General features: G+C 38.7%; 1 protein-coding gene across 17 annotated transcripts in view; it reads left to right on the top strand.

Moving 5' to 3' along the window:
- The window catches only part of scrib (scribble planar cell polarity protein), a 67133-nt gene that overhangs the window by 26001 nt on the left and 28910 nt on the right, over nt 1-12222 (top strand). For 14 of the 17 annotated variants that reach the window (XM_079468434.1, XM_079468430.1, XM_079468436.1 and 11 more), the window contains exons 2-15: nt 821-938; nt 2790-2868; nt 4454-4543; nt 5230-5286; nt 5459-5522; nt 5848-5922; nt 6099-6243; nt 7264-7382; nt 7558-7757; nt 7886-8052; nt 8244-8374; nt 8476-8601; nt 9945-10121; nt 10331-10729. In XM_079468434.1, coding sequence (XP_079324560.1) covers nt 821-938; nt 2790-2868; nt 4454-4543; nt 5230-5286; nt 5459-5522; nt 5848-5922; nt 6099-6243; nt 7264-7382; nt 7558-7757; nt 7886-8052; nt 8244-8374; nt 8476-8601; nt 9945-10121; nt 10331-10729 — 1947 coding nt within the window. The remainder of the gene's footprint in view (nt 1-820; nt 939-2789; nt 2869-4453; nt 4544-5229; nt 5287-5458; nt 5523-5847; nt 5923-6098; nt 6244-7263; nt 7383-7557; nt 7758-7885; nt 8053-8243; nt 8375-8475; nt 8602-9944; nt 10122-10330; nt 10730-12222) is intronic. The other 3 variants (XM_079468433.1, XM_079468442.1, XM_079468437.1) reach the window with 1 other exon arrangement.

Below are 12222 nucleotides of genomic sequence, written 5' to 3'. Positions count from 1 at the left end.
TATTAGTTTGTGTGATTTGGTCACGGCTTCAATTGCTTGGTCATTTAATATGCATCACCTGTCACTTTAATGGTGATACCAGAGTCTACAGCTGCCCTCTGTGATGTCACGGTAAACCTCGGAGATGGCCAATAGAATGTTGTGTTTCCTCGCTGATGACAAATGAGCTGTTTATTTAGCTTAGGCAAACAAAACTACCGTCAAATTTTAGCTGCACAGGAAATGTCATTGTTAGTGAGTGTACAGAGCTGTTTATTTCATATGCTTATAGAACGTTGACTAGTTCACCATCCCATGTCTGTGTATTCTTTTTTCTTATAAAATGTGGCTGTCAATCCTTTAGGGGACATCTACACTGTTTTGGACTTTCACCAACGAATCATGCCCCCACAACACACACACAGTCTTGTATCAGTCTTGTTTTTGGCAGTACATAGTAAGCCCTCTGTTAGTACTGTTCTGCTGCCAACAGCAGAGAGAGAGAGAGAGAGCGAGAAGAGATGCATGATGGGCAGCGGCTGCAGGAATGTACTGAATGTGTCTTGCTAACAGACAAACTCTTGATGGTAGAGTATGGTGTCCAGACACACACATGCCTGCCCTCTGAAGCCCACTAGATTATTGTCTCTTGTTTAGTATTTAGAGGTGTGTGTGTAGATGAAGTATTTTCACCTTGCTACTTGTTGTATATGAGCTCTGGGTACTAGAGAGATGTTCATGCAGTGGATTATTTTTATGCCAATGAGGTGGTCTACTACTGTTTTCAAGAGATGTGTATTATGTGGTTTTGTTTCTTAAGGTGTTTTTTTTTTCTCTGCAGCCTTTCTTCAGACTGTCCAATCTGCGCAAGTTGGGCCTGAGCGACAACGAGATTCAGAAACTGCCGCCTGACGTGGCCAACTTTACTCAGCTGGTGGAGCTGGACATCTCTAGAAATGGTACTCGAGCTTTATCTCAAAAATACGTAAATGCTGTTTTAAACTGCTCATATTAACACACACTTTCTCTTACACGCAACTGTGTTTTCTCAAAGGCATTCATTTTATTTACCAAAAGCAACAGTAGCTAGTGTGTCCCCTATGTTTACAGCTTGGGGGGGTCTCTATGTTTGTGGCAGAGGTCGGGACACTACTTTTTAAATGTATTATATTTAATTAATTGAGCCCAATAAAATTTTATATAATAAGTTAATATCTAATGTTTTATCAGGCCTTTTATTTTATATTCTGATACCCACAGTATGTATGAAACATAGAAAGGCCTGGTAACTGAGAAAATGTGTTGTAGGCTCTGGTGCTAAAGGGAAGTCCTAGTGGCCTATTTTAATATTTAAAAAACTACTGAACAAAATGTAACAACTGAAATGAATTTATCATGAGCAGAAGTACTTACAAAGTTACTAACAAGTAGCCTAAATGCCATTCATACTAGAACTGATTCTAAATAATCTCTGATTAAAAGATGATTTATTATTAAATGCTCCTTACATGCTGATTATTAATGCTATTGATATTATTAATATTGTTAATCCTAAATGTAGATGCAAGACTAAGTTTTATAATCTGTCACAAACCTAGATAGCAAAAAGTAGACTGACTGAGCACTAAAAAGACGTTATTAGGCTATTATGGATTACCGTTTACAAAATTAAGCACATTTGGCGCTCTAATATCCATAAAGATATTAGAAGATATAGCGGAAAACCATGATCAACATAAATGAGTGGTCGTGATGTGTACATCTCAGTTATGTAGATGCGCTGTACGTAGACTCGGAAAGTGGCCATTGTTACCAACCTTGGGGCGTTTAAAAATGCAAATATTTGCATCTGCTTGCTTTTCAGGCAGTAGACATAACATATTTTGCCACACACATTTCTGTACGCTGGTGGGAGTGTGCTGCACATTGGGCGGAATTCGATGCAGAGAGCTGAGAATTGTACCAGAAATGACGACATGCCGTGTAAATGAGATAAATACCACAATGCTATTTAGTTTGTTAACCAGGTAAAGATTTGTTCTATAAGAAAGGTTACCTTAAATTACTTCTCTTGTGATCTGGTGCTATATAGGAAATAAAATTAACTTGACCTTCAAGGAAGGCGGGGTGCTGTTCGGGGGGCGGGGAGCCCACCAAGGTAATGGTAGGGGGAACACAATTTGTTGTCCGATTTGGTCATGGTTTAAAAATAGGAAAAACAAACTTTTGTTTTTTGAGCGATTTATTTATTATCACGGTCTGACTAAATGCCTAACTCTGTTATGTGAATGCATAGCTAGAGCATTGACCGGACAAGCGTTCACCCTACTTCCGGTTTGTACACGTAACGCTGTGAAATGGGTCTATTGTGTTCGTCAATGTAGAAACCAAACCAAGGGTTTCAAGGTACTTTCCACCCTCATCTATCACAAAACATAGTCATCAGTTTTGACACATGTGATTGAATTGTAACCAAATTGCACAGCTTAACATTTCCTTTTACTTTGAGACGTCTCCGGAATGAATGTGTGAATGTTGAAGATGTTGGTCTGTATTTAGACTATGCAGTGTTATATTTCCCAACTCTGCAAATTATGTGCCTTGCGCTGTGTCCTAGGCATACGGCTCATATCCTGTACAACACAAAGACACACAAACACACACAGACTGGCCTTAACAGTCAGGTCTCCTCCTGTTCTTCCAGACCATCTGGTTACCATTATTAAAAACACTGAAAAAATGCTCCGTTTGTCATGACACTCTACAAATATATTTTGCTGACTCTGCCCCTCTCTTTCTCTCCATCTCAGATATTTCAGAGATCCCTGAGAACATTAAATTCTGTCAGGCCTTGGAGATTGCAGACTTCAGCGGAAACCCCTTGTCCAGGTTAGTGGTTTGGAGGAGCTCTAAATTCCCCTAGAGCTCTGGCTCATTCCAAATGTCACTTTCTTGGTAAAGAAAGGACCGAAATAGTGAAAAGGAAGAAGCAATGAAAAATAAGCCATAGATGAGTGCTGCCTATGAATTTCCGGTAAAACTGTTTTTTGGGGGAATTAACATGTAATATAGATAAGTCAAATACATCGTATTGTTAAAATACTGTATTTTAAAAATGTAATTTGTGCTATAATACAAAACTTTAGTTTAGTCATGACCTGCAGCGTTTAAATACATACGTGACTATGGTTCATTCAGGCATGGCTGTGTCCCGTTTTATGAAGCTTCAGAGATTTAATCATGTTCTGAGCATGGATGACAATAAAGATATTCTATTGTCAAAAGTGATCAATTAATGTAAGCTTATATATAATAACTCATACAGAGAAACCGTCAGGTAAAATATGTTACAAAAACTTTTGAATGCACCGAACAAATGCTTTGATTTAAATAAGGTTTTATATTGGAAGATTGTAAAGTAAAATATTTTAATATTTAAAATTAATGGTCTATATGAAGTTCTCACAATAGGCCTACGTAGTAAAAATGTTCACTACGATTTCAAAAGATGTCCCTGTTCTTATGTTATTCCTCTTAACCATTTCTCATATTTCTTGTGGTTAACAGCACGACTTTGTCTGTGATTGTTGGAAAACTACACAAAATGTAAACAATAAATTGAAGCTTAAGGTCACAGCTATCCTTTGGTGTGTCCTGCTCCTAAACTTTGTGGCTTCTCTGACTTCATCATAATTCTGAATCATGTCGTCCTCTCGCTGATCTCCTCTGATATCGGACTCTAACTGTCAGCTGAGAAAATACATATAGCCTAATATTAATGATTTGAAAATCACACTCGTAACATAACAATGGGAGGTAAGCGAAAACGTTAACATTTATTAAACATTTTAGTTACTGCCATCAACTGAATGTTATTATGTAACACAAACAATTAAAAACTGATTCAGTATTTAAACAACATTTATACATTTTAAAAGCGAAGCGATGTCTGTTTCTTTACAGCGAACCTGCATAACAGAGCTGTATGACAGATGTACGTGCTAGATGCTAATAGCAATAGCATCCAAGTTGTCCATGTATTTTTAAACGTATAGTTTAAAGTACTTCTCCATTTTACTTATCGGGAGGCAGCTGACAGTCTCACAATGCTAAAGAACATCATTTATTGTTTTCCGGCGAACTTTATGTAAGCAGCGATTACAAAGATTAATCTTCTCCTCTGTCATGTTCACAGCTCTGGTAGGATGTTTTCTCGCACCCTGATCATAAACGTGGATATAGCATGTCGTGCATTAGAAATGTGGCATGTTTTAAATTTGTAACAGGTGAGAATATTTGTATTCTCAGTCAGTGCACACAGCCAAAAGAGGACGTAAACTTCATTAATCACTTGTGTTTTTCTCTCTCTTTATTTACATTAGAGCAGGAAGATGGGTGCAGTTGCTAGCGGTAACCGCTTTCACAGACTAAACCCCTTCATTGTTTCATTTTATTTCCTTTCTCTCTGACCCAGGTTGCCTGATGGTTTCTCACAGCTCAGAGGACTGGCTCACCTGTCACTCAATGACGTGTCATTGCAGTCTCTACCCAATGACATTGGAAAGTAAGTGAATACATGTGTGCTCAACACAAATCTGTAAGTCATCTTTTGAAATCTTCGTTTTTAGTTTTGAATTAGTTTAAATAAAGACACTTAGTCAATTTAAAGGAAGATATAATACAAATACAATACAAAGTTAACATTAAACAAAGCTTAAGATAAGAAACTGAAGTTCATGTAAATATTTCATTATCCTCCCCAATATTACAATTTGATTTAGGAGTATGTCACTCTTACATACATCAGTATTGATTTTGTAATGGATTTACAAATTGTCAGTACATTGTATGCATTTTATATTAGGCGAGGCTTCAAATGCATATCACTTACATAGTATATACCATGGGATCACCACCGTGTTTAGCTTGACAAAGGTTCTGGGGTAGTTACCAAACAGAAATATTGCAGTATAGATTGTTTCAAATGACTTCCCACTGAATGGCCTTTAGTGCAAATTTGGCTTGAAAAATAAATAAATATAATTCTCACTGCCTTTGTCTCATTGCCTATTTGTCATACAAAGAAAAGATCTCATAGGCATTCAGACACACTCACAGACACATACTGTATATACACACTTTTTGGCTATCATTGTGTTGTGCAGATGGAGGAGCCTCACACTTTTGAAGTGGCACACTCACCATCTGACAATCACACTCGCCTAATTCTCTAATCATTTCTCCTCTCAGTTTGTCCAACCTGGTGACTCTAGAGCTGAGGGAAAATCTACTGAAATCTTTACCCACGTAAGTATTTGTAACCTATTCCCCTGAGGAATGAGCTGCTTTTGGAAATTGTCATTTTTGGGTTCGGCTTATCTGAGATTTTTTTTATGTCATATAAGATTTTACAAAACTGTAGAACTATACCTTTACAGAGTGAATGGATATAAACTGTAAAATGACTCTCATCCTTTAGCTCTCTTTCCTTACTGGTTAAACTGGAACAGCTGGATCTAGGCAGCAATGTACTGGAAGTTTTGGTAAGAACAAGCAAGAAATAAAAAAATGTTGTTTAACCATTCAGATCCACATTAGAATGAATTAAGTATGGCAGTTATTTAAGGCCAAAATGAGATTGCTTATAAAAAATTTTAGCCAATGAATTGTTGATGTTATGATGTAATATCGAACATATTTTTATTGGCACCAGTCATTCTGCACATCTCATTTCCATCTTCCAAACACCTGCTGATGAATGAAGCATTTATTACTGTTTATGCCCTTATTCTTATTCTGTGCCTCATCTCAATCTCTGTTCTCTTTTTTCATCTATTCTCTTTTGATCTCTTTATTTATTTTGCTCAGCCTGACACACTTGGGGCACTGCCCAATCTTCGTGAGCTTTGGCTGGACCGAAACCAGCTCTCCTCACTACCTCCCGTGAGTACAGACTGCTTCTGATTTTTAATATCTAGTTCAGTTTCTGATGTATGGTTATTGCACTTTACAAAAACTCTTTACAAAAAGTTAGATGAATTTGGCATTTGTCCGTCAAGCTATATAGAATGGCTTAATTCACTTTCGGCTGACTGAAACCTGACCTTTGTCCTGAACAGGAGCTGGGAAACCTGCGGCAGCTGGTTTGCTTGGACGTGTCAGAGAACCGTCTAACAGAGCTTCCCAAAGAGATCAGCGGCCTTATCGCCCTCACAGACCTGCTGCTCTCCGAGAACCTTCTGGAAGTCTTGCCGGATAGCATTAGTGAGACTTATCCCTTATACACACATAAGTATCAATAAAAAGATCGTAAATGGATGGGTTACAATAAGCACATTGTTCTTTAGTCTTCTTACATTCTTATTTTGACTGTCAGCATCACAGAGTAACTAGACAGGACCAGCATGTTTTCAGTGTTTTCACTCCACACTTGTGTGATATTGCTTAATGAACACCCATGTGGCAACACCTCAATGTTGGCTGCATGTAATTGAAAATGTTAAAGTCACCATGAAACGGAAGTTTCTGTTGAATTATTTTCCGTATCGTGACGTGTATCCGAGTGAAACGGCTACTGGAATTAGAAAAAAACGAGCGTGGGGCATCATTTTGCCCTTCCCTTTTTGATTGGTTTGTTTTAAGTTTGGCCTGGAGAGGAGGGTTAAAAATGCCTGGCCATTGGACTGTCAGTAAGTCCTACCTCTTTTTTGTTGCTGACATTATGTGGTGAAGAGTTGTTGTTGAGTGGGGGAGAGAAGCTTAACGTTTTTGATTAATGATTACAAGTGCAAATGAATTAAAAAAATGGTGTTCATGGATGAATCATTTATACTTTTACTTTTTGATTGCATGGGGACTTTAACATACAGTCTCTTGCCTTGTTAGTTCACATCAAAAGGTGTCATTACATGACATGTGCAATTAACTGTATTTATAATGTTACAAACTGTATCTGTACTTTTGATTTCTTAAGTCTTGCGATTTTAAACCTGAGTCAAAGCACATGGGAATGTAATATGTAATTCTGTTGTTTTTACAGTTGTGTACAATTTTGCACAAGCTGTTTTAGACTAGGCCACTATGAAGCAAGTGCCTCAAGTTAATTTTTGAATCACAACTCTGCCCCCTACTGTCAGCAAACGTTAATATATTTACTCCGAGACCATGACTTGTCAGTGTTGTATATTTAATTCATTCTCAAATCAAGAGTTGTTGAGTGTCTTTAAGGGTTTTATAGGTTTCATTTGTACAAATTCCGAATCTTCTCTGAATCTGTCCCAACAGGCTCCCTTAAGAAGCTGTCCATTCTGAAAGTGAACCAGAACCGCTTGGTGAATCTCACAGACTCCATCGGCGAGTGTGAGAACCTTACAGAGGTCATGTTGACTGAGAACCTTCTACAGGTACACACCATATGTCAAAACAAAGAGGTTCAACTCCTTGGCAGTTAAAATCTGATCTCCGATGCACAAATTAAACATATTGATTATGTACTGAAATCAATTTACTGTAACTGAACAAATCAATAAAAGCCAACGCTATTAGTAATAAGCATTCAATATTTGCTATCTTTTTCAGTCTCTGCCTCGCTCTCTTGGAAAGCTGAAGAAGTTGACAAACTTGAATGTAGACCGAAACCGTTTAAGCAGTGTGCCATCAGAGCTGGGAGGATGTGTCAGCCTGAATGTGCTCTCCCTCAGAGACAACCGATTGGGTAGACTACCTTCTGAGCTCGGCAATGCCACAGAATTACACGTGCTTGATGTGGCAGGCAACAGGTGAGAAATCCTTTTGCCAAGAGCTCAACGTTCAAGGAGACTTTGCTACTACCTGTAACCATGTAATCACTGTTTGATACCTAAGCACTTGCACTTTACTTGAATCCATCTCCCTATCTCTTTTCCAGACTGCAGAACTTGCCGTTTGCATTGGCCAACCTGAACCTGAAAGCCATGTGGCTGGCAGAGAACCAATCTCAGCCCATGCTGAAGTTCCAGACGGAAGATGATGAGCAAACTGGGGAAAAGGTCCTCACCTGTTACCTACTACCCCAGCAACCCTCATCCAGTCTCGGTAAAACACATGGGTGTTCATGGAGGATTCTACTTACACACATAATAGTCTCGCCTACACCAACCTTTAAATATTTTTGGGCCAGAACCAAACATTTAGACAGAAAAACCTTTGGACTGACACGCAATTTATCTTTCAGGTTAAATATCTATATGAATTTCAAATACCTAATTTCTCTCGCTTTATTCCAGAGAATCTGCTTGACCGTAGCGCTGATGAGACCTGGCCAACAGACACTAATCTGAACCGAGTATCAGTCATACAGTTTAGGGATGATGCTAAAAATGAAGAGGAAGATGAAGAGGCGGCAGCAGAGAGGAGGGTGAGTATAGAAATGTTTCCCGGCTGTTTATGCTCAACTGTTTAAATGTCATGTTATTTGTATATGTGCCGGCATAATAGTCTGTGGTATCTGTGAACCAGCAGGGTCTTCATAGGAGAGCCACACCACATCCCAGTGAGTTAAAGGTGATGAAGAACGTCATTGAAGCCAGAAGAAATGAGCCTTATGTAGCCAAGCCAGATGGAGAGGAGTCCCCAGAATCGGAGGTAAATAAATCAGTGGCCATTTAAGGGTGTTGTGTGTAATTTTTATGGAGGATCTGTTGACGGAAATGCAATATCATATACATAACTTTGTCTTTCAGAGGTGTATAAGCCCTCACATAATGAAGCTTTATGTTTTTATTACCTTAGAATGAGCTATTTCTATCTACATACACAGTGGGTCCCCTTCTACAGTAGCCCTCAATGGATAAACTGCTCTACAGAGCACGTTTTCGTAAATAAGTAAATCTCCCTTGACAAAGAAACGAAAACGTGACGACATCAAAATTCTGTGCAGCCACCGCATTGCTTCGAGAGGGGGGGGATGTGGCAGTGAGCCGTTGGTTGCACAATCACAATTTTTTGTGATCAATTACGATTAATCGCACATAACATTAATGTTTTTAAATATACTTTTACATTTTAATAATTTCACATTTAATCTCCAGATTAATGTATAAACAACAGATTTCTTCAACAACATCGTTTTATGAATAAAAGCCAACATTCTAATATTAGTACTCCAACAGATGTCTCCATTAAATTGATTATTATTTCTTTATTTTAACATAAATTATAGCCGTTCAACATTGAAGTACAGTATAATTGACACCTATCATGTCTAACAGGTAGGAAACAAACAGAAATTGAATTAAGTTTACAGGTTTTAATGCTAATTTCTAAATTTAATATAAAGAAGAATTCTCATTAAAGCTACAAAACACATTGAATTCCTTTTCTTTTGTTCTTTGATAACCGTTAATGACAGGAGTCACAGCAGCAGGTTTAAGAATGCGCCCCCTTTAAGAGCTGCCGCTCTACTCTGATCTTACGCCATTTCCCGTTTTCAAAACTCTGGATTCATTTAGGATTTTATTTAACACATTGAAATCTATGGTAACGAAAATGCTAGATAAAACTGGCTTTCCGGCATAATCTTGTGGGTTTTTGTGCATTCAAGCACGAAATAGAATTTAATACTGGTGCGCTGTCTGACAGAGATTCACTGACACATCCTTTAGCCTGTGACAGTATACACTGGACTGGACCGCTGTCGCATAGCGAGTTGTGCCGCATCCAACAGTTAGAAGCTCTCGATCTACACTGAATGCGTCAAAGCAATGTTTCAAATCACGCTTGAATGGTTTAAAGCCCTTTACACGAATAAGACCTTGATTATATAATCCAACACTAGACATAGAATGACCAAATAAACGGATGCTGCGTTAATTAATAACAAAAATAAATCTCATGCGTAAACCCGTTTGTGTGACTGCCCTAATTTATGCATTTCATATTACATTGATACAGACGGCTAACTATGCCTATTTCTGATTCTGTCACAGGAAAAACGTTTAAGTGGGCTCTCCAATCAAAGTCACGATTCTCAGGCGTCCAGTAGCACCACCTCAGCAACTTCTCAGGATGAGAGGCGGGGAGTAAACCGCGCAGGGGTGGTGCTTAATAATGTACAGGCTCAAGAGGAGGGGGAGCTTGATGAGATGGAGGTGGAGTATACTGAGGTGAGCCATGCCATTGTTTTTCATATTTTAGACTAATGACAGACCAAAGATATGCTCCATACCAGTCTGAACATAAGTGTGTGTGCACAAACGCAGTATAAATATATTTTTTTGGAAAATAGTTTGTTTAAAAAGGTGCTTGTAGATAGCTTGCTAATATCAATCCTGTTTTAAATTGCGATTAAATAACTTTTTTGCTCTCCTCTCAGCCCACTGTGCACTTTGCCGATGAGCCCATCATCCGTGGTGGCGATGATGAGGACGACAATGAAGTATACGCCGACCGGAGCGACGAGGACTCCAGAACGCCCCCACCTGCAGAGAAACAGCGGCTTATACGTAAAGACACACCACACTACAAAAAGCACTTCAAGATCACCAAGCTGCCCAAACCAGAAGCTGTCGCCGCCCTGCTGCAAGGTTTCAGCCAGGACGGCCTCTCACCTCCTGCTTACACTCCTGAGGATGAGAGAGATGGTGAGGAGGATGAAGAAGAGGAGGAAGATGGAGGAGTTACAGTCAGTACTCCCTTACAGCACAGACAAGAAGCAGTTGAGCTAGAAGACAGCAGGCTGTGTCATGTGAACTCGTCCCTGCAGCCGGTGAAGGTAAGGCGGGCCTCAGAGATCCAGATCTGGAGAATTTATGCAGTTGAGGTATTATAAACTTGCAATTACTTGGCAAAGACAACATTTTTAGTCCAACATATCAAATTGATCAAACAAATTTGTCAATTTTTGTTAACGGTTAAGTCTCTGGGTTATTGGAATAAACAGTTAAGTCTCCGGGTTATTGGAGTAAACAGTTGTTGTGTGATAAAATATTTTCAAGCATACTTTTGCTTGTACAGTAGTTCTGTTACGTGACCTATGCCTTCAGAGCAAAATTGCTTCCAATAAGACATCTCATATCACTTCAACTTATTGAAACGGCACAACCCCAAATCATAAAGCTGCTCCCTTTGTTTTGCCCCACCCTTGGCAACAAGTAAGCTCCTCCTCCACAGCTTGACTCCTCCCCATCGAGCACCACTCTTGCCTCTCATAATCATTATTTGCTGTTTCTGCTGCCTGGGGAATCAGTGCGCACTGCTATTGCCAAGCTTTTCACAACTGTGTGTGTGTGTCTGTGAGTTCGAGTGTGTGTCTACAATAAAATATAGACTAGAAAAATAAAGAAAAATCAGCTGGTTTTTAAAATGAAGGTTTGAATAGGGCTATCACGATTATTAAATAATCGTCTCATCACAATTGTTTGACCTCATCGCAAAGGTTTCAGATCATCGCAATTTTTGCACATCTCTACACAAGGGGGAGCTGTAGTGCCTGCATATTGCATGTTTTTGTGTTTTTATTGTAACAAAAGTATGGTAATTCTGGTAAAATGTACCACCACAACACACACAATCACTTTAAAAAAACTTTAAAGCATATGCCATAAAATCCCAACATTTTATTAACAAAAGTAAACTTTTATCGGAAGAAAAAAACCCATGGTTATCGATGACTGATGGCGTTTTAATTCACCCCTGATCAATTTACTCAATTTAAAAGAATTTGGCGGTTGTATTACGGACACATAAAGCCCCCACCTTGAATATACGATGACTTTGGAATATAATATTTCCAAAAAAACATAGTCTTGTATTCAGAACAATATGGTAATTTCAGAGCCAAATAAAACAATTATGAGAATTAAGTGCCAAAGCCCAGACAATTCATTGTCATAATCACAATGATTTATTAGACAATTAACCGTCAGTCAAATTTAATAATCGTGACAGCCCTAGGATTGAAAAGTGGCATGAGCCCTATAAATGAAGTGTGTCTTGTTGTGTGTGGTCTGTATGACTGGACGATGGTTGAGTGACTGAGGAATGCATGCATAGGGCTTGCATGTACAAGTTTTTAGGTTTGACCAAGCAGTCCAACGTGTGACTGGTCCTGTGTGAATATCAATCGCTGTTGATGTCGGTAACTGTTTCCTGTTATATATATTTTTTAGTTTTCACATGTTCATTATTACTGGGGTTAAAAGGATAGTTTGCCCCAAAATTAAATTTCTGTCATCATTTACTCCCCCTGGAATTGTCCCAAGCCTA

The sequence above is a fragment of the Barbatula barbatula genome, assembly GCF_947034865.1.
Source record: "Barbatula barbatula genome assembly, chromosome: 1".
Lineage (NCBI taxonomy): Eukaryota > Metazoa > Chordata > Actinopteri > Cypriniformes > Nemacheilidae > Barbatula > Barbatula barbatula.
This window is presented reverse-complemented; position numbering and strand designations above follow the sequence as displayed.